Genomic DNA, 22,484 nt, shown 5'->3' on the forward strand with positions numbered 1-22,484 from the left:
ATGCCAAGAACAGATTCCTGTGAGTTCCCACTAGAAGCAACCTGTGAGATGAATATTCCCCAACTCTAATCACTTTTCAAGATGTTTCCGTTAGTCCATTTTTAATCCATTTGGTAACCCTGGATTACACTGATTTTACACACTGTTCTTTCGTTTTGTTTTTTAACCACAGTGTCATCAAGGCTAAGTAAATGCCATAAAGTAGTCCAAGTGCATTATTATCAGCACAGTTGTCTTTGTCAACTTCATTTGTGATCTTGGAAAAAGCAGTATCAAGTTTGCTTGACAAGATCTATTATCCACAAAAACTTGCTAGCTGGCATTAGACGCTGTCATCTCTTCATTTTTTGTTGGAGGTATCTAGTTTCACCCTTTCAATGACTTTGCTTGACCTATAGTTACCTGGATCATCTTGTTTATCCTTTAAAAATTCTGGCACAACATTTGCTTTTTCCAGTTCACTGGAACTCCGCTTGGTATGCCAAGATTTGTTAAAAAGCAACAATAATGGTTTAGACAGTTCAACTCTATTAATACTGTCCTGTGCGAGTTTTCTAGTCTGACAGAGAATTAAGGAGGAAATATAACCACTGAATTTCACTTCTAACTTCAATTTTAGAAGAGCTGAACTTCTACTAGAATGACCTGCCATTTTCATAATGAAGTGTAAAGCACCCATCAGTATCTTTGCTATAATGTTTCACATAATCTCAAGTGTTTCTGTGCCTTGCAGTTGCAAAATACTTGAAATATTACAGGGACAGTTTGCTTTTGACATAGTTGTTCCACCATACGTATTTCCTTTTGTCGTTGCTCTCTTCCTCCCACCACTTGCCTACATTTTATGGGAAAGCCTGGAAGTTTTACAGGATAAGATTAAAGGACAGATACCTAAAAAAAATTTTAACTTTTGTACAGTCTTGTAAGCAACATTTATGGCTCTGTTTGATATAATTTTTAGAAGTTTTGGGTTCAGCTAATGTTAATAAACGATCAATGTAATAATCTTGGTTTTGGCAAATTCCTTTAAACTGCAGGGGTTTGAACAATTTTTTTTACAAGCTCTGTTATTACAGAGAAGAATACAATGTGAGTAAACAGCTACTAACAGAGGCCACAACTTGACTCTCAAAAAGCTGTGTAGAAGATCAAATCCTGATAAAGTATTATAAATCTTCTTCTCAATTTCAGTGGAGATTCTTTGCATAGAGATTTGGGTTCCTGGGATTGAAACAGTCTTGGAAGTAGAAGAAATAAATCAAAATAACATATCTAATGAATGCTAGTTATAATGACCAATGGAAGCAGGCTAACTCAGTATCTTCTAGCTACTAGGATTCTGGTCTCCCGTCCAAGACATCTCGTGTCTGGAGGGTTTATTCTAAAACTGGCTTCAAGTCTTCTGGCAGGAAGACATGGATTTTTCACAGAATTTTTTTTTTGTTTTTTTCAGCATATGAAACAGCAAATATTTTTAGTCGATTCTACTTTTACCAACCCAGGACATAGGGCCAGGACAAACAAAACGGGGATCCTGGCTATACATCCTTTGTCAATGTCTCTCACCTCCTCGATCACCTCTGCACTAACAGAACATTTTCCATTAGTGAACAGAACTTCTACTTCTTGTAGTCAAACAGTGGAATCAAGACTATGAAAACAAAATAGACCCTAAATTTAAGTTTCAATTTCAATGTTGTTTTTTTTTTTTTTGAAGGAAAGATGAAGCTTTCCTTCTAAACAGAAAAGCCCTGTAAAGACATTATTTTCCAATATGAAAACAGACAGAGGTGGAAATGATACTAAGACAGAGCCACTCTGACACTTGCGCAGCTCAGTTTACATATGTAATTACCGTAATGAAATTATTAAACATCAGATGCTTGCACCCAAATTTCCATTTACAGCCAATATAAAACCAATTTAGAGGATCCCTCTTTACTTAATAAGTATCTAACAGAACTAAGTAGCTAAGAAAAAAGATACAAAATCCATGTGCTTTGTGCCTGTGCTGCCAAAAATGTCTGGCTGAGATGATATAACTCTACAAAAACATGTTAACACAATGTTATTTATTTCCTTGTTTTGCCTAACTGCAATGTTTACTTTGTACCTGCGTATGTTTGCATGTTTATTATGTTCAAGACCATGATTTCAAAGAAACATAGGTTTATGCAAGAAATATTTAGTCTGAGTTTATTAGCTTGAAACACTCAACGCAACATCCCTAAAGCAACACCATGCAAAAAGCCAATTTTCCCATTTCATCTATGACCTGAAGTTGTGAGGAAAGACAGGAAATTTACCCGATTCCTGGAGATAGCGATACACCAAGAAATTCACTTCGTCACTGGTTATGCTCATCTTAGCCCAACCTCAATATGATGAGGTTTACGAGAAGTGTGATCCACGCTCTGTTCAAAGGGAAAGAAAAGAACAGGTTTTGTTTTATCTCAATTTAGTTGAAATTTGTTATCAAAATAGAGGTGGGAATTGTTAAGATATTTAAAGATCCCATATAGTTACTAGAGCTGTTACGTCCCAATGTGAGGCACCCATTAAATATTATGAATCAAGTACTCAAGCTGTACTGTACCTTTTATTATAATTAAAGAGCAGTATTTAACATACATGATAGAGTCAGAGCATTTTAAATCTGGGAAGCCTTTGCAAATGTCAACTCTTTTACTTGTGTGGTTTTACTACAGGTTCTCTGGAACTTTTTACTTTTACCTTTTTACTGTGTGAGCATTTGCTTTTCAGAACTGCTGGCAATTACAGTCATGTAGAACACACCAAATCATAACCTTTTTGCAGCCTCAAATTTGTAATCTAGTTTTCTGTCCAGTAGTTCATCCACCAAAAAGACAGATTCTTTCCTTACAAAACCATGTTACGCAGAGAACTTTATTTAAGTTCCCATAAAACAGAAATAAATCTAAATTTAAGACAAGATTATAAATTTTATTACTGGGGGAGGCGAGGGAAGAGAGAGAAAAAAAGAGAGAGAACACCATATACCTTGTGCCAACAAGGAATACAAATATTCTGGCATTATATAAAGTTATAATGTTATAATGTCTCTGCTGATTAATGGTGAGCAAGAAAAAAAACTTCAATTATTCACTTAAGTAATCATAACCTTTAGGATGACAATTTTGTATTACTATTTTGGGCATATAGTCTGATAACAAACCCACTGTTTTTTAGATGATGAATTTGTTTTGAACATTTTCCATTAAATCTTGATGATTCATTTCTGTTTGGGAATCTGACTTAAGTAGTTTAGTTTGAAAAGCTGTAAGCACTTCTCAGACATAAACTTCGCAACTTTGTCAGCCACACCACACCATACCTACAACTAATCATATAAAGATTTGGACGCAGAAGCACACGCTACCCTCTCGTCGCGTATTACAAATGAAAGACAGTAGGCGTGTGCCGTTTGTTTCAATTTCCCGTATGTCTCTTCTTGGCAAGCGGAAAGGTCTTTGTTCATCGAAAACCTCTTCATTAATTCCTGTTGCCTAAAGTAGCACCTGCTACTGCAGGCAATGCTGATCAACTACAAGTTTCCCTTGCTGATGATTTAAACCAGCAGGTCACTCATGACTGTAACAGATGTCTCTGCATATTTATGTAAATGGCGGTCTTTCAAACTCTGGTAAGCCTTTTATTCTCCTGGGCTGCTATATTTCATCAATGGGTGGGATGCAGGTTTTCCATAAGAAGCCATAGCTTGCTAACTTGGGAGACATCTTCCTCAAGTGTTCCAGTCTTTATTATTACAGTTTGCATTTCACGGAGAACAAGAAGAAACAAAATACTGGAAATTGTGCAGTCTTGGTTGAGAAAATTTCATCCACTTTGGAAAGGATGATCACTTTCTGCTAAGATTTTGGACGAGGACAACATCAGCTGTCTCCAAGATCCAGTTCTGTCACACACACCACGTATTGCCCTGGGAAGTCGTTTGGTCTCTTTTCTCCTCAATCCCTCATCTGTAAAATGGGCTCAAATTTCTCTGCCACGGGATCAGGAGACTGGAAGCACCAGTAGCCGCAAGGGCTTTAGTTACCAAGGTTGGTGACTGCAGGCAGTGAAAGCACTATTTTCAGTATAACTTTATACGTACTTCTTCCAGATAAACAGACTTGTTTCTGAATAACTAATAAACTCCTGTGCCCCTTGTTGCACAATCAGCACCATACAATGAAGAACAAGACAGACATTCACAGCAACAGTTAAGGCAGTTTTCATCCCTGAGTACTTAAAATACATTCATATCGCTGCTATGGCCATGATAACAATAAATCAAAAAACTTTGATAGCTGTGGGTTTAAAAAAAAATACCTGACGTAACACTTCTAAAATAATTTTAAAAATAGCAGTTTCAGTATTTGGTGGTAGGAAAGTTGGTAAAGATGAAAAATTTCAAAAATTCAGTTTCAGCAATGACGTACTTTGTGGTAAAATGAACTTTATTAAAAAAAAAATCAAGAAACTACAAATGCTGTTTCTGGATGTATCCTGCTAATTTAAGACAATAACATGATATTTCCCACATACAGAGGGTTGTTTTGGGAAAGGGAAGGGAAAGAAGGAGTGTCATTTTTTGTTTGTTTTCTTAAAGAAGACTTTTCTTAAATTAATTAAAACCAGACAAGATCAGCCTGGCTGCAAAATAAATAGTCTGACAGCCCCAGAAAAACCTCCACAGCAGCTACCTTTGTATCAGAATCCCAAGTGCACCGAGTGGCTGGATTTACAATGCATTTTCCCTGAAGTCAGTCAACAGGAATTACTTTGACATATGTGTCGGATCATATCTTTATACACATTGTTACCATGCCATAAATAACCAGATGATCCCCACTCATACATTGAAGGTTTCTTCCCTCCCACAGATGCCAGTGCAGCAATCAGATACACAACTGTAAAGCTTTTACCCGTCCAAAACGATTCACAGATCTTGGCTTTGACCCAGAGAAATCTATTCATTAGAAATTTGGCTGAGCTATGAAAGACCATACTCAATTTCATTAAGGCTCTTTTTGATTTCCTTCTTCTCTGCTGATAAACACCTCAAATAAAAGAGGCTACAGACAACATGGTGGGGAGGCGAGGAACATATTTATCTTTTGAGTACCTCCAAGTCTGATTCATAAGGAACAAAAAAACTAGCCTCCCCTTCAATACAATTTGTTTTAGTGTAGAAATGCAAACTTCGGTAGAAAATCGCAGAAACCTTTAGTACTCATTGTCATAAATTTATTCCTGCTAATTGATGGTCGCCTTTTGTTACTAGAAATTGGTATTACCTAGATTAATAGTTTTTTAAAAGAAATAAATTAGTTTATTAACAATACTGATGTGCCTTTGCAGACACTTCCCATTTAAATCAGCAATAACATCTTAATTCTTCACAATGTCAAGAGGATTTACAAAAAGCATTCAAACGTGTTTGAGCTTTCTTTACTTGCAACACTTTTTCCTGTACCCAATTACACATAACGGAAAGTTCTACTTTCTTCAACCTCGCCTTAACAATTTGGGTTGTAATCCTGCAGATATTTGAGAATGCCCAAACATGTGAGCAGAGCTCACTAAAGAGTTCCCAAAGTATAATGGATCCTAAACATTCAACACCACCACCACCCCCAGTGGATGGGTTGTCAAGATTACGCAAAATTAAATTTAACACTTATTTTAAATAAACACTCCAATCTCAGTTCTGCTGGGACAGGTTTGCAGAAATGCTTCCCTCACAGAGGTAAAAATCTGGGTAATTAGTTCAGATACGCTACCGTTGTGCTTCTGCGGCTGCCTGGCTTTTGCTGAACTAAGTTGTTCAGTTGGAGTTGAGCTGGGTCCAGCAAAGCCAACCCTGCAGCAAGCTCCCCTGTGCCCTGGGCAACCAGGGCAGCCTATTTCCTCGAGCACACCACTGGACCCGATTTGGCTCTGTGCACCGACATACCACTGTTCTCAAATTAAACCTTCCTGAAGCACTGGGAATCTTGCTAATGGGCCATGCAAGCAGCTCTGGAGAAGGCAGCCCCACGTATAGCTACGGTTCAGCACAGCACTAGTCTGTGAATAAACTAGTTTATTCACATCCCATCTCCTTACTCAAGGATTGCTCTTCCTTCTTCCGGCATATTTTAGCACTGTTGTCATAAATTAGGGAGATCTGGCTGAAGAATCAAGGGAAAGTAACTTTTTCAGCTTTGAAATAGCATCCAAGACACAAGTCCTCTGCCTCTCTTCTAAATCATGCTCACAGGGTCCTCCAGGGCCATGCCCTGACCTCCAGGCTAACCCCAGGGCAGAGGACGGCCGAGGCTATTTCAGGAAAGGAGTTCACATTTGTTACTCGAAGCAGCATTGCCATCCACAGGGACTGGGAGTTACCAGTCCAATCTTCCCCTCAGGAAAGCGGAAACAGGCCAGACATCTAGGGAAAACACCTAAACTAAAACTTAAACCTCAAACCTAAATAGGAAGCCGGGCACTTCCCATTTCTGCATCCAGCCCTGCCGACAGAAAATCATCAGACGGCTCGGCTCGTCTGGCCCTCGTCTTATCCCCTGAAGAGATTGGCAAGCTTCAGTCTGCTTTAACTGAGTGTTGAGCAGTCATCAGCTTCTTGGAAGGATTTTTTTGGGGTCACTACTAGTAGTTAAATAAACACCCTCCCCTCAAAAACCCCACCCAAATCCACAAATTTTCATTTGTCTCCTGGAACGGTTGCACTATTTACCTACTTAGTTGACAAGGCTAGGCAAAATACCTTTTCCCAATCAGTTTTAATGACAACAATATTATCATTAAAATGATGGGAGGCCAAAGGAAATTATGTATTTGTTTTAGGTAAAAAAACCCCAAAGGCAAAAAAATGAGAGATTTCAATAAAATGAAAACATTCAAAAAGTTCAAATATTTAATTTTATCAAATTGATGCCCTGCCACATGGAACCGGAGTTCACGTACTTGTGCTCCCACTTTCTCGTCCAAGATGGCTCCACGCATCAAGCTGCGTCTCTCAGGACCTGCTACTGTCTCCCCATCTCAAAGAAGAGAATGTGAACATGAGAACTAAAATAGACGCTAGGAAGGCACCGTGACAGCATAGCCAAATCAATGTGCTACTGTTTTGCATATGCTCTGTAGCTTAATGAAAAACAACATTTCCCAAAGCCAGAAGCCACTTCTCACAAAACGAGTCACTTCAGTCAATCTCAGTATTTTCTGTTGAAAAATACTTTCATCAGAAACTTTCAATGAGCCCTACACTTCTGTATTTCTAGGCCGTGTCTTACCATAGAGTCAGAACAGAGTCAGCAGCCAGCAGCTCCTCCCCAAAGGCTAAGGAGCTCTGCTTGGCTCACATCACTGCATTCTTCAGTCTTGGCTTTTATTGCAGCTGCCTCTTCTCGAGGAGGAACTCCAGTACGCTTCTTTCCCAAAATGCCCAAACCAAACTTCTGGAGAGAAAAAAAGCACACTCGGCCTTCTCTCCCCTTGCAGTCTCTCCTGCCATTTCAAGAAGCTAAAGAGTAAAGCATCTCTTCTTCACAAGCATCCCGAAAAAGGAATGAGACCATTGCGTGCCTGCTGATTACAAGGTATGGAGCATGTAGGACGGTTCTTTCCAAACTCCACCATGCTAGTCACCAAAGTAACAGCTAGCTTTGTTCAAAATGCAGCTTGTGCATGCATGACTTCCAGACTCCTCCTTGTAAGGCCTGAACTTGACACCTTGCTTTAAAAAAACAAACCTAAAATATAAACAGCTGCCCCTTCTAGAGCTCATGCACTTAAGAAAGCAAAGAAAGATTGCTCACAGTACAACTTGCACCATATCTCCCTGGCTTTTCTTAATGAGGAGGCAAATAGTTAACTGTCCTCATTCTCTAAATGATCACCACAGGTCACCCGAAACCTCTCACAGCTACTGTCCTAGGCTCTTTACAGATGGTCACAGATGCCTTTGCATCACTTCTACTGTTAATATTTTGAGATTTTTTTCACAGACACAATAACGAATCTGACAAAAATGGGGTTTTCATTTAAATAAAATAAAAACTTTGTTCAGAGAGAAGGTCGGTTTACTATGCAATAGCTATAAAGACATGCTTTTGAACAGATGAATCTCTTTTTTTTAAAGCATAACTGTGCCTACTGTGCTTATCCTTCTAAAAATCTGCAATAAATTGTCAAAATGGTTGTCCTGTCCTGAAAAAAATGCTAACAAAGTAATACATAATCCAGTAAAATATCAAAACATTAAAAAATAATCAAACCTAATACAAAAATATTAATAAAAATAACTTGGCCAGTTAAACACTCTGGTGGACATCACTGTAGAAAGTTTGATTTCTGCATGAATACTACTTTTCTTTAAATTACCATTTGGAACCAAACCCACATCTATTTATTCAAAAAAACCCGAAAGGCAACAAGAGATATTCCAGCAATTTCTAAGTGCTATTCAAATGATTTTCAATTGATCAACAATTTCCAGGGCAAAATAATTGTCAACAAAAATTTGGCCTTTCATTGCCAAATTCCCAGCAAACTCTACTTCCTCTAGCAAAAGATGCAGAACTGTGCATCAGCTCTTTCATAAGTATAATCTCTTCATTTGATCAGGTAATTTTTCAGTTCTCAGCTGGTTTGGTTAATTACATCAGCCTCCAGCACTTCAGTTGTAAGAGTTCAAGTGGATCTTTTCCACCTCCCTTTACTGAAGAGTGAAATGGGTTTTCCTGTATTGATCTTTCTTTTTTGGCACTTTGCTGGGGGGGGGGGGGGGGGGGGAAGACAAACAAATCCAACCGCTCTTCTTAATTAGTGCAATTGTGTTATACCTCTTTTAGAGCTTAGTTCTAAGAAGAGGCAACTTCAATTAATTTTTTTCCTCTTTAAAAAAAAAAAAAGTTTACACTAGTATATTGTACGGAAAGCTCCAGGAAGCCAAAAATAAGATTGATGCGAGAGTAAAGGTTGACAGTAGTTCTAGAGCTTGCAAATGAAATGAACTGTTTTAAAATAAATTTTTAAAAAAAGGAAGGAATTACAGAGGCTTGAGAAATCAAACCCCATGATTTGATTTAGTTTGAGAATCAAGATTCCTCATCACTCTTGGAACAACTGAAGTCAATTGGGAATGCTGCCACTAAACAGAACCAGAATTTTCTTCCTTACATGAGCACAAAATGGCAATTAGGACAAACTGGGGGACAATAGCATGTGTCCACTCATTTCAAACCAATTACGCCAAAATACATGATCGTCTGGTTGTGCAGTTACTTGTCTGTGTGTGCATGTGCATTTCCATCTACGTAATGCAACAAGAAATGTGTTTTAAATCTTACAAGTAGTGCTCCACGCTCAAAAAAGTTAAGGAAGATTGCAACTTCAAAAAGATGGCACAACTTCTCTATCAATATTTGATTTTCTTCATTTTTGGTAAGAGGAACAGTGTATTAATACTATCTCAAATTTAACTCTTCACTTAATTTACCTGGATTTTTACAAAAACCTCAAAAAAACCAAAAGGAACAAATATTAGCATTTACATTTTTCATCCGTGCTTCACATTCACAGAGTACTGAGGTGAAAGAAATACGATGGGATGAGTTCCTACCAGAACTGGTTGTACCTATTTAATTTTTGTTCTGTGATCGCAGACATGACTAAAATAACACAGCTGAATGTTTAGAATTAACATTTCTCCAAATATTTAGAATAAAGCACAGTTTCTTTTCCAGCTGTCAACAATTTCTCTGACATCTAACAGTAAAGATCCACTAAAACTTCAATGTGAGTCCCAAGCTTGCCCATAAGAGTGGACATAGACAGACACCCAACTGTGATGAGACAGGCTGAGGTCCAGTTGATAAAACATTTGCTTGTGAGGTGACACCATGTGGCTGGGACAGAAAAGGAACTTCCAGAAACCTCCGTAAGGCCCCAGGCCACCCACTGCATAGGCAACAGGGCTTAGCAGGCATGATGCCCACTTTAAATGAGGCAACGCCATAGCAAGGAATGAAGGGCCTGGAAGGACAAGTGAGAGACAGCCCGAAGGCCTTGCCCAAAAGATGAAATGTTTGAATAAGATTTTTTCGATTATTTTTGCATTTTATCCTGCAACTTTGCAGTTTTAAATGGTACAACTCCAGTAGCAGGGGCCAAAATCCTGATTTTTCCCAACACATCTAAGCGCTTAAATAGGCTGCAGAATTGGGTTGTGTCTTGCTCGTGCGCCTTATATTTGAAGAGTGAGATAAGGATAAAACATCCATGTGTGCCTTTTACCATATTCCTTACATAAACCACTTCTCATACCACCCTGAGGGTGAACCCTCGTTTTAAAAACCACACCGGTATCACCTTACTGGTTTCAATAGTACTGGTGCCAGCTACCGTGGTAGGCATCTCCACTAGCCAACACGTTACGGACAGACACGGCAGGCCTGTCGCATAAACCCCGTGAGACTAGGGAGGTGAGGCACAGTAAGCGTAAAGGGGTTTGAGATCTTTTCACACCCGTAATCTTGCACTTTGTCCCCGAGCTGTGGGGCACAGGAGATGCTCTCCAGGCAAGGGGCAGCAATGCAAACACAGCGGCAACGCCACGCAAAAGCGCCTGTTTGTCCACATACCTGTAGGTTTGTGTGTACTCCTCTCCCACAAGGCCCAGATATTCAGTAAAACCTGGGTTTCAATTCCATGTACATTTGAATTTCATGCTATTTTAGTATCTTTCAGGACGGCTTGACACAGAGAAAGACTAAACGTGAAAGCCATTCTGGTACTACGGTCTCATGACAACACCTATAAACTTGTGTGACAAAACCAATCCTTAGACTTAGCAAAGCTTTACGTAAAAGATGATACAAAACAACAGGAGTCTGCCCTGGGCTAAAAACCTACATTTTTTTAGCCATGTAGGCTAGCCCCACACGGCTGTAGGGTGGCAGAGGCAGTGGACAGGAGAAGCACCAGCATTGCTCCTCACACGTGGGAAGAGGACGGGCACATCCCTGACCGCTACGAGTTGGGGTGGCGAGGCTGCCCAGCGAGCGAGAGCCATGCTAAGGATCTGCGGAGGTCTAGAGACCAGTGGGGAGCCACAGCAGCCCGCCTAGCTCACGTCTGGATGGCCTCAGGCAAAGGGAATGTGCAGCGACATCATTAAGGGGGTGGGTTTTATTAGTTTCTGCTAATAAGCTTAGCAGATGTTACTGGGAACAGTTTGATGTTATTTTTCCATCATTTATAACTTTATTTTTAATTTTTCCCTTACAGCAAGCAAAGGCAGTAGATCTTACCACATATTTCAACCCTAACTTGTTTTCCCTGTAGTATTGCTAAAAGTGTAGCTGAGGATTTGCTTTATTTTTATGATGATGATGATGATGATTATTATTGTACGAAGGGAAAAAGTATTTTTCCCATTTGCCTATAATTCAAAAATAGCTGAAAGGATTACACTCTGAGTTAAAGAGGAAAAAAAACTTTTCAGACTCACAACATGGAAAATTTCTCACACCCCCCAAACAAGTATTTTGTAAATTTTAGAATATGTGAAAACAAAGAATTATAATGGAAACTATTTCAAACTTTTATTATGGCAGATCCTATTATAAACTATTTATAAAGATAGTAACTATGGCTATAAATACTTGATGTTTTCTCTTGAATAATCCTAAGAGAATGTCAATGTTAAATGCTGTAAGGACAAAGATTATATAGCATAGGGCAACTGAACAACAGAAAAATAAATACACAAATTCAGGATATTTTCCTATATCCAACATTTAGTTCTCAGCGGAAATCTGTTGGCTTTTTTTTTTTTTTTTAACACAAGTATCACTAGGTTTACTCCTCGTTTATACTGGTTTGAGCTTTGGAGAAGGGTCACTAAATGCCTCCACTTTTATGGCAGGTATAATAGTACTTCCCTTGTTGGAAGGTGGAGGGGGAAGGAATAAAGATGAAGATACATAATTTGCTTTCAAAGAATGCCTGCAGAAACTTCTAAGCAGCCACTGGAGTAAAGTTACTTTTCTGCATTCACATTGCTAAATATTTCATAGAGAAACTTCCCATAAAAATAAATACAAAGAATTAAGACTGAGACATCTCTGTCTTATGGATACCACCTCAAGCACCAGCTTCAGATACTGTTTTTATTTCTTTTAACTTTTCCTCTGTATGCTCTAGTTCCAGACTGCAAAGAAAAATTCACGCACAGCATATCCATTAGGATAATCCATTTTGTACAACACTATCACACATATTATCTGTCTTTTCATCCATCCTTCTTCCTTTGCATGTTGTAATTGGCCATCAGGTGTGAGGCAGTCTCTCTGTCATTTTAGGTTTTCCTGGGTTTCTGTCTTACTGGTAAAACCAGTGGAATAGTCTGTCCTTCTCTTTAGCTGGAGGGTTTTTAACCTTTTTCACAAACACATCACTGGCCATGTATGGCGGTACCAAATGTACAAAAGTTTTTCCCCCCTCCCAATCTTCTATCAATTTTTGGTACATTTCAAGATGGTATTTTGCTGTTTCCTCCAGTCTAGGGATAGCAGGAGACAAGCAGCACCACTTTGTAAGGTTTGTGTATTCAGATAGTATTTTAAGAGTGACTTGCTAGTCCTCAGTAGGTTTTTTTTTTTTCCATTTGTAGATGGGTGAAGAATGTAGAACACAGAAAGATAAAGAATCACATTTCTGGTGACAGCATCATGAAGTCCTACACAGCCCTAATATAAATAGCAAATTCCATAGATTAAAAGGCAACACTAAGAGGAAAGCTTTTTAACCTACTTTTTAAAAAGCTAAACAGCCTAGAAACTAAGATGAACTCAAAAGTCCTTGGGGAGTCAGAGACAGACATGACATAATCTAAGTTTTTCATAAAAAAATTTCAGCTGAATACTTCTCAGGAAGGATTTTAATATATTATGACACAGTTACTAGTTAGATCAGATTAAATAAAAAAGCACTCCTCTTCTTTAAAAATCAAGATATAGAGAACTGAAGCCTTAAATATATACATACAGAGCTTGAGAAACTTTTAAAGGTTTTAATCCCTAGACAAGAATTGTATCGTCAGAGAATAAAAAGATTCTAAGTTCTTGGCCTTCCCTCCAAGAAGGACTTGAGAGAAGCTAGAGGTGATCAGAAGGGTTGAAATAGATGTCAATCATATGTCTGCTATTACAAAAATACTTTAAAAGCCATTGCACATCAGTAGGATTTTGGGCGTCTAAAGGCTTGAAGGTCACGGGCTGGAGGGGACCTCAGGTCTCTAGTCCCCAAAGCAGGGCCAGGTCTGGGGCCAGACCAGGCTGCTCACGGCTTGGACCAGTCAGGGCTTGAAACCCCCCAAGGACGGAGATGGTGCAGCCTCCCAGGGTGACCTGCTCCACTGCCTCACTCTCCATGGGAACACATAGGAAAATGTTTCTCCTTATACCCAGCCTGAACCTGTTGCAACTTGTACCTCTCGTCTCACCTTCCCACCCTGCACCGCTGTGAGGAGCCTGGCTCCGTCTCCTCAATGATCCCTTGTAGATGCTGGGGGGCTGTTAGGTACCCCTGAAGCCATCCCTTCTCTGGGCTGTCCCATCTCCCCGAGCCCCTCCTCACAGGGCAAGTGCTCCAGCCCCACCGCCTTGGGGTGCTCCCAACCTCCCTCCAGTTCATCCACATCTTTCCTCTGTCAGGTCTCAAAACTGGACGCAGTGCCTAGATGTGGTCTGATGAGTGCCACATAGAGGGGGACAATCCTCCCGCTCACACAGCTCAGATCATTTGTTTCTTCTAGTTCACACAAAGAGAAATTACACTAGTGTTATAAAGACGCAAAACCTCCATACGGCTTTAAAACTAACATCAGTATTGGCGTTAATTGAAAGGAAGTAATTTTTCCAAATTGGAACAGTCTCATTCATTGTCCTCTTTACTAATTTTATTTGGAAAAAGAATTTTTATTTCGAAAAGGCATGCAGGAAGGAAGATGGGGTAACACTCCATACTGTCATTCCTACTGGATCTTCTAAGGATACTGTAACCAAGCGAGTATTTTAGCCATCCAGCTCCTGGAACATCATTCTCAAAGGCAAGTTAGCTATGAAATTCCCTCTACAAGGAATGGGGAAAGTTATGTGCCTGTTTCAAAGATTTATGTGTTTTCCTGTAGCCGTGGATTAGACACTTGTCTGAGACTGGGATTCATTGCTTCAAATTTCCCCTCTAAATCTAGGCTCCAATTTGTATCTTTGGCTGTAGAGAACTGACTCAGTATTTTTATTTGGAAAAAAAAAAAAAGAGAAAGGTGGCAGTGGAAGTGGTATAGGAGATTTAAGAGACTGAAGATTAGAGTATTCACTTAAGAATTAGCAGGTTCAAACTTGCATTTTCCAGCTCTCAGGAGAGCACACTTCACACCTGGTTACACGTTGCTGAAACAAAAACTCTGTGGAGCAAAGAATGTGAGACTCACAAGTCACAAGGATGGGGGAAAGAAACAGAGATCTGTAAACTCTCCTAATGGTCGATCCCATGCTTATTGCAGGTATCTTTCAGCTGAATCATGAACCATACACGTTTCAGTTTTTTCAGCAACAATGAAAAATATGCAGAGTAAGTATGCGCATTCGTGTATTATTTACTCAAAGATTAATTTTCATTATTTTTTTCACTCTTCACTACTATTTTTTACCTACATTTTACATTCCCTTATTAAGAGAAGACAATTTTGGTCTCTTCTTATTTCTACAGAAACTCAAGTCTTTGTAGTATTATGCAAGGAGCAGGCATCAATACCTATATTTAAGTATGACACATTATAAGCTTATATTATCACTTATAATTTGACACCATTTTAACTATTTGGACTGTCAAGCTCCACGGTGAGTGTTTGCCTCAGGCAAAATTTTTTACGGAAGGAATAAGCAAAAATGGTTGAGTCGTTTCAGAGTGAAGGTGGGGAAAACCCCGTTTTGCTGATATTTATACAGCTGCTTCAATGAGAATCTCTAGTGCTTCCACGCTTCAGAGCAGGGACTTGACATTTGGCAGAGAGGTTGCTCTCATGGCAAAGTGCCTTTTCCGTCACAGTGAAAATCCACACAAATTTGACTAAAATAAAACCTCCTGAAAATACTACTTCTATACTCTCTGCACAGGTTTGTTGGAAGCCTGTAATTGAATTACCAAAATATTTTCCTTGCATTGACTTTGCTTCCTACTCAGGTGACAGGAGCTCAGGGTCTTTTTACAGAAGGGAAAGCAGACACATTCTGGTGCAGAAGAAAGGGTGAGGGATGGGACAGGGACGGGGAAAGATGAAGGACATCATGGCTACAGGCTGATGGACCACTGAGTTGGTAGCCTCAGGTGTCTCATCTCTCTCCAGATAGCAGAGAATACTCCCTCTTCCCAACAAATATTTCAGAGGAAAAATATTATAGCTAAAATATAACACTGATTTTGAAATTTCTCTCTTGTTCTTCATATTAATTTTTATTAGTAGTGTATTCCTGCACATTTTGACCGTGTGATCTTTAATGCCTTGTACCTGTATTTATTAACAACTTTTATTATTTTTATGAGTTAAGGATTCTCCCTTCCCCTCCCCCTCCCCAATTACGAGACTTAGCTAGTTTAGGGAATTATTAATAAAAAACAAAAAATTAAAAAGTGTAATTTTTTTTCAACAGAAAGTAATTTTTTTCCCCTCTCCCATTTGTTTTTTCTCAGTTAAGAACAGGCTTAAATAGCATAGCTGTTTGCTTATAAGGACCTGTATTTTACTTTGGTCAAATTTAATTTGAAAATTGCAGAAATTTTTAGCTCTTAATAAACTGCTAATATTTACTCAACTACTTTGAACACCAGAAATGCACACAAACACGCACCATTCGACGCATGCTCATTCTCAGGGACTGGATTCAAAGACAGAAAACCAACAGAACATTTTCTTGTCAATGACACTTTTGAAATGCTGGGTTTTGAGGAGGTACATTTTTAAGTCTTTTCAGCTGTCACTGAGCAATATTTTGGTACTATAAACTAGACAAAAGGCGATCAAATAAAATGCATCAGTGTAGAGCCATCACTTAATTTTTTATTCACTACCAACTTGTACAGAATTGATCTCGAGCTTGAGAAAAGGGATATTCTAAACCCTACTATCTGCAAAGGAAGCAAAGATTTACTCCTAAGACTTTCAGAGTTATGCAAAGGATGATTCTTTTCTCTCCTTTATTAATAGATGCCTTAAAATTTAACCTGATGTTTAAGAATCCTTACAACCCCCCAGTTCCAAAAGACATTTTTTTCCCCACCAAATACACTGATGCTGATGATCCTCCTTCCAATCAAATATCTTGTGAAAGAAAGCTTAAAGAGAGGAAAAGGTCTGACCAATTCCACATTTCATACTAATACATCACCATTACCTGATATGGTAATAGCTTTTTGCTGTCTTTAAGAAAAGGAAAAAAAAATACTACCAAAGATATATTGTAAAGAAATTTTATTTTTTAGCTGCCGATACTATAAATCCAGACCTGTGTGCAAGTCTTAGATGTTTCTGTGTAGGTTTTGGTGTTATACAGAGCTTCTCAGGCTCTCATTAGATGTCAGCCATGACATCTAATGGTTTAACCATTACGGGCATACGTTACCACATCCATTCTCTTCCAAAGTGAAGGACCACAGTGCATCTGTGACGAATGCAAAGCACATGTTTCGCAAATTCACATCTGTAACCTCTCTGATCATTTCAACTGTTAGTAAGAAGCACAAAATCATTTCTACTGTTTCTCAAAAAGGAAAGCTAACCACAGACTTTCTAGTTCCACATCAAGTTATACCATAACATAACCTGCCAATAACGTTACAATGTAAGAATGGCTCTTCAGATACTTGGAGTAATCCTTCTGACACAACGTATGAGAAAAAGACCAGAAACATTCACCCATGTGTCAGCTGTTCACTTCCCCACCTCCCATCCTTCTTTAACCTAGCTTTCAGCTCCTACTGATTCTGCCTGCCACTACAGCAGCGGCAACCAGCAGAGCTGCATCCATCCTCACCAGTGAGCTTCCACAAAGCACCTCAATTAGCACAGGGGGTGGCTGACATGCTCTGGGTGAAGGTTCAAGTGCTAGAGAATCTCCAGATGACTGATCTCTCAACTGACTTGCATATTTTTGACTATAAAAATCAAGGAGAGGTGGAGGAAAGAGAAGCCTGGGGACAAGTAGTCAAATAAATTTCTACCAGCATGGAGGTAGATGTAAATAACACGTAAATCACTGACTTAAAAATAATTCTAATGAACCAAACAGCCCTGTGAATGTGCGCACAGTGTTGTTACTTCATCACTAAATATGGTCCAGTTCCTTGTATTATTAAATTTGTAAAATATTCTGTAAGACATATGGAGTCATTAAGATGCAATGGATATCTATTCATAGTAAATGAAACCCTTAAAACTGCTTTATTTGATGTAAGCTAAGCAGTGAGAGAATAATGGCATGTCTCAATACATCAACTCTTACAATCACTTTTCTAAATAAATACTCAGTTGCAGCAGCTTTATTTTTAATCTGGGGCAATTGGTTTATCTAAAGTGAAATGCACAACTTCTATTTAAGTTTTTTTTAAGGATCCTTTTTGCTTAAAAGGACACTTTAATTTAAATTTTGTGCTCATGTGAAGTCATTCAAAACCAAGTTGCTAGAATGCCTATGAGGTGAAGCTGAAGGGGTAAACCATATACACTTGAGGTCTCCAACCACTAAATCCATAGGATATAGAACCACGTAACACACAAATTGCCACAGAGACACAGCACCTCATCAAGTCACCTTACAATGGGTGATTGTTAAAATTAAAGCTGCAAAGGCTACTAAGTGATACGGCTTCTCCTGCCCCCAGCTGCTGGAGCAGTCACCTTTTCTTCCGCAAAGGCAAACCCACTCCCTAAGCTTCTCTCTGGACCCAGCCAGCTGAGCCGGAGAAGAGGCATCATGAACTTTCGCAGGCCGCAAGGTCTGAGCAGAGTTTGAACTGCGGGGCTTAAATTCAGGGGACTAGTGGCAAATTGCACGGTGAGAGAGCTGACGGGTAGGACCGCATACGTGTGTCTGGGAGCGTGGAAGAAAAGCTTCAATGAAAGGGCAAGGACGGACGTGCAGCGATGAAGGAGGTGGCTGGCAAGTTGTGGGAAGCAGCCTAGCGAGAGCCGTGATGGGCGAGAGTGCCTGCGGAAGTGAGGCTCCATTCCGAGAGCAAAGAAATGGTTTCCTATTTGATTCTTGCTGTTTAATTTCACCCTCTAATGGCATTTAAGAAACACCATTTACTTTGATTACAGGTGAGGCTATAAAACAGAAAAGTTGCACAACTGCTTCTGCCTCCAGTCTGTGTTCCAGCTATTTCACAACTCCTGAAACACCCACACCATATTACCCCACTGAAACCACTCAATGGTGCTCAAAAAACCTGGAAAAAACCCAACCCTGATTTCCCCCTGCCGCCAAGATCACACATGAAAAAAACTTGTATTCAGCAACTGGAATAAATGGGTTTCACACTAGCGGAATTGGTGCCTGTAACTATACCTCTACTGTAAAATGGCATTTTTGTCATCTCAAGAAATCATCCATATTCTTTAGGTACAAGCAGGATACTCACTCATGCCACTTTCAGAAGAAAGGGATTACACACAGAAGAATGGAAACCTATATTCTATGTAAATATTCCCAAGATAGGATCTGAAATATCACTAATATTAGATGTGAATACACTATTCTGAAGATTTTGTCTTCATTCAGACATAAAATCAATCCATTTGCATGAAGCAAGAACACAGTCTTGCACACTACTCTCACACCTCTGGAAAAATAGGAAAGAAGCTCCTCGTGGTACCGAGTAAATATCCCCTATGTTCTTCCATGTTTGAACGAAGTCTATCATTCTTCTTTATACAGTTATAATACAGAAAAACCACACAGGAGACCAAAGAGCTGGGAGTACATCTCCAATCTTGTGTTAATTCAGAAATCAAACTCCCTCTAAAGTCTAAATTGTCCAGCTGTTCCTATTTCCCATATATCAGCTTAATTTTTGGCTGACTCTGGGGTAAACTAACTGGCTGACCAACTCGGGTGGTGATGGTAGAGAACAGTTTACAGACAAAATTTGCTGCTGCAGGCACAGGGGACACAATGGCGTGGACCTACTGAATCTCCAATCTCAATCCAGGTTCAGCCATGTGAAAGATAACACAGTAGTAGTTAGTTTTTACTCAATTAACATGGCAATTCAGACTTTCTTACCTGTACACACCACTCTTCTGGTAGGTAACATAAGTAAGAGGCAGAACAAACCATTAGAGGACTCACAAACTATTTAATAGAATAGCATCCAGGTCCTTCACACTAATACTTTCTCTTCAATATAAACCGGCAGTTTTGAAGTCACAAATGTATGGCGATAATTGGATGCTCAGTGTTAAACAAACCAGATCAGGGAGGTGGTTTACAACTATTCTCTTAATAGTATCTCTTAGGCTTCCTGACAGCATCCTAAATAGTGCCTGGACTGCCTGACATGGCTGGAGAACCTCAACAGCTTTATCCGGCATATCCATTAACAATAAAAACTGGGAAACAGACTTGTTACAGGTTACAGAGTTCAGGTTAAGGACCTCAACAGAAGTCATTTAGGTGTGATACCTCATTAAAATTGTGCTCAAAAGCTGCTATTGTGTCACCTGTGACACAGAAATGCTTGTCAGAAAACCAGTCATTAATATCTCTATTTTTACTCCTGCATAGAAAGGCTGCAATTGAGTTTCACTGTTTATGGCTATTTCTGTTGGTTTAGAATCATTATTTCTAGACTAGGCTTAAAAAAAAAAAAAAAGTCTGAATGTAGTAACTTGTATGACAAATTTGATATAACTTCATTTAAAAACTTTAAAAAACTTTTAAAAGTTTTAAAACTTTTTTTTTTTTAAATTCTTCAGATCTGAGTTAACTTCTACTATCGCTCTCGATGTTTCAGAAATACCAAACCTGAAATCTTAAAATATTAAGAAGAGTCTTAACATTTCCACTGCCTGCACTGAACCACTTCACACGGTCTCCTTCAGGGCATTCAGAAACCGTGTGGTCCAAAGTCTCCTTGTGGATTTCATTCCATGAGATACCAGGCCACTCCCAAGGAAGAAAAGGAGCCTGGTTATTTCCCAACAAGCTTGACACTGTTTTGCCATTTCCTGAATGAGCATATCAGTCCTTGGCCACCACACAAATCATCTAGTCAGGACAGGCTATTTTTATAGTTCCCAGATGGTCTTTATGTACTTTCATGCATGACATGAGCTTTGCAGGATACAACCACTCTGGCGACCTTGGTGCATGTGAAACTGCTCTCTCCAAGCAAAGAAACGTAGGAGCCGTGTTGTGCACGTGGGTACATCTATTCATAGTTATGCCGTGCACTTTAGCTAGCACTGTATCATTTTATTTTCACAAGGTACCTTGGCATTTGTTATTGGCAGGAGTTCAATTTGTGTCATAAAAAATATACTGCCTCCAGTTTCAGTTCATTCTAGTTTTCTGCTGCTTTCGAAGGGAAATGTGACAAGCCATTTGCATTCAGGAGTCGATTGGTACTTTTGACCCCAGCTCCGTATTTTGAGAGTGAACACTCAGCAGTATTACCCATTTCTGAAATTATATTGGAGATACTATCGATATTCAGCGTTGCTGAATAAACTCTTCCAAAAGATTCCCTTGAGGCTGTCTTCACATAGTCTTGGAACTAGTACGGAAAAAAAAGTCCAGATTCAATATTTGGACTTCACCATTATTAAAACTATATGATTGAAACATACCAACCAACTACCTCTAGGAAACTCAACAGAAACATGCCACAAAATTCATTCCTTTCTGAGGATAACCACTTATTCATATAGATTGCTGCTTAACAAAATGGGTAACTTACCACCTGTACAGCAATTCATCTAAATGGACATAAATGGTGTTAGTCCATGCAAAAACCAACAACTTGGATGCAGTCAAGATGCTTATAGCCTCTGAAGGCTCCTTCCACACTACTGAGACCCTAAAGCACAGCAAAGCACGACTGTAGTTTTGGAGACCACAGAGAAGGTGGGGCCTGCTGTACAAAAGTGGAGAGGACTGTTTATCTGCCCGAGAATATGAGTTACAGGGGAAGAATTTGAAGAGTCTCTCTGGTGCCTCAAGTGCCCTTTTTGGCTCATTACTGTGTAGCTCCAGGCCATAACTGAAACCAAACTACACATCAACGAGGGGTATTGACACACGACCGAAAAAGCTCACGGACTTGGACTTGTAACTAAGCCAGCAAATAACAAAAAAGTGCTATTCCAAGCACTTGCTAGACTGGTTTTCATATTCTGCCCCACTTCTGGGCACATCAACTTGCAACAACTTAAAGAAAAGTTGTTGTTGATGATGATGAATGGCATGCTGGTTTCAAATAGCTTTATATATAGAACATGAGAAACATTTTATGGAGCTGGAAATATAATGAAAAAGTGACGGTATGCATAAAGCCACAGGACACACAACATAAAGGATGGAATGTGCCTTTCTTCTCTCACTTGGAACAACTTCATAATTTTAGTAGAGTGTTACAACAAACTTCATGTTTTTTCTCTCCATTAGGGACTCAAGGAAAAACTCTGCTCTGGGTGCCTGAAGTTCAAATTACACTTTCCAGTATTAAACTCCTTGGTCTGTACTTTTGACAGAGAATTGACATTTTCCTTCCTCATGTTCAAAACTCTCTACAGGTTTAAAAGCAAGTCTGGTACTCAATACAGTCACGCATTAATCTCTCTGACCTCAAAACTAAGGAAAATAAATGCCCCTGAACAATCTAAAAGAAAAAATACTACTCTTGGACAGCTGAATTGTGCCCGTAAACATGGCAACAGACTATTACTGGAACCACAGACACATTTTTGTTTGGTTGGCTTAGCTACAGAGATCAGGGCTGAAGGAGAATGAAGTCCCCAGGCATGTGCTTTAGGTGCACCCTGACTTGCAGCCTGGAAGGAGACGTGGGTCTCGCTCCAGAGCTTCGCTCTTTCTCCTGAGCTCTCAGCCACTTTGGGCAGAAGTCTGCAGTGCGGGCAGGGAAGGACCCCAGTGTGCGGGGACACCCCCCGGCTCACAAACTGTGGGAGCAGGCTATGCCAGAGCTTCACCTGCCCTGGGCTCAGGACAAGGTGCTGTGACAAGCATCCAGTCCGTATCAGCTGGGGATTAGCATCCTGCAGCCCCTGGTCTCACCCCTCAGCTGGTAAGTCTGAGCGCTACATTAGATGCTACTTCAATATGAACAGCAGCAATTGATAAAAACAAATGGATAAAACCCAGGATGTTGGG

General features: G+C 39.5%; 1 protein-coding gene across 4 annotated transcripts in view; it reads right to left on the reverse strand.

The window, feature by feature from the left end:
• Nucleotides 1-22,484, reverse strand: part of TBL1X (transducin beta like 1 X-linked) — a 204,880-nt gene that overhangs the window by 57,365 nt on the left and 125,031 nt on the right. For 3 of the 4 annotated variants that reach the window (XM_075776666.1, XM_075776651.1, XM_075776659.1), the window contains one exon: nucleotides 2,307-2,414. The exons of the other annotated variant lie outside the window; for it this stretch is intronic. In XM_075776666.1, the coding sequence (XP_075632781.1) occupies nucleotides 2,307-2,364 (58 nt within the window). In that variant the 5' untranslated portion in view covers nucleotides 2,365-2,414. The remainder of the gene's footprint in view (nucleotides 1-2,306; nucleotides 2,415-22,484) is intronic. 4 annotated transcript variants of the gene reach the window in all.

This window comes from Balearica regulorum, chromosome 1 (assembly GCF_011004875.1).
Source record: "Balearica regulorum gibbericeps isolate bBalReg1 chromosome 1, bBalReg1.pri, whole genome shotgun sequence".
Taxonomy (NCBI): domain Eukaryota; kingdom Metazoa; phylum Chordata; class Aves; order Gruiformes; family Gruidae; genus Balearica; species Balearica regulorum.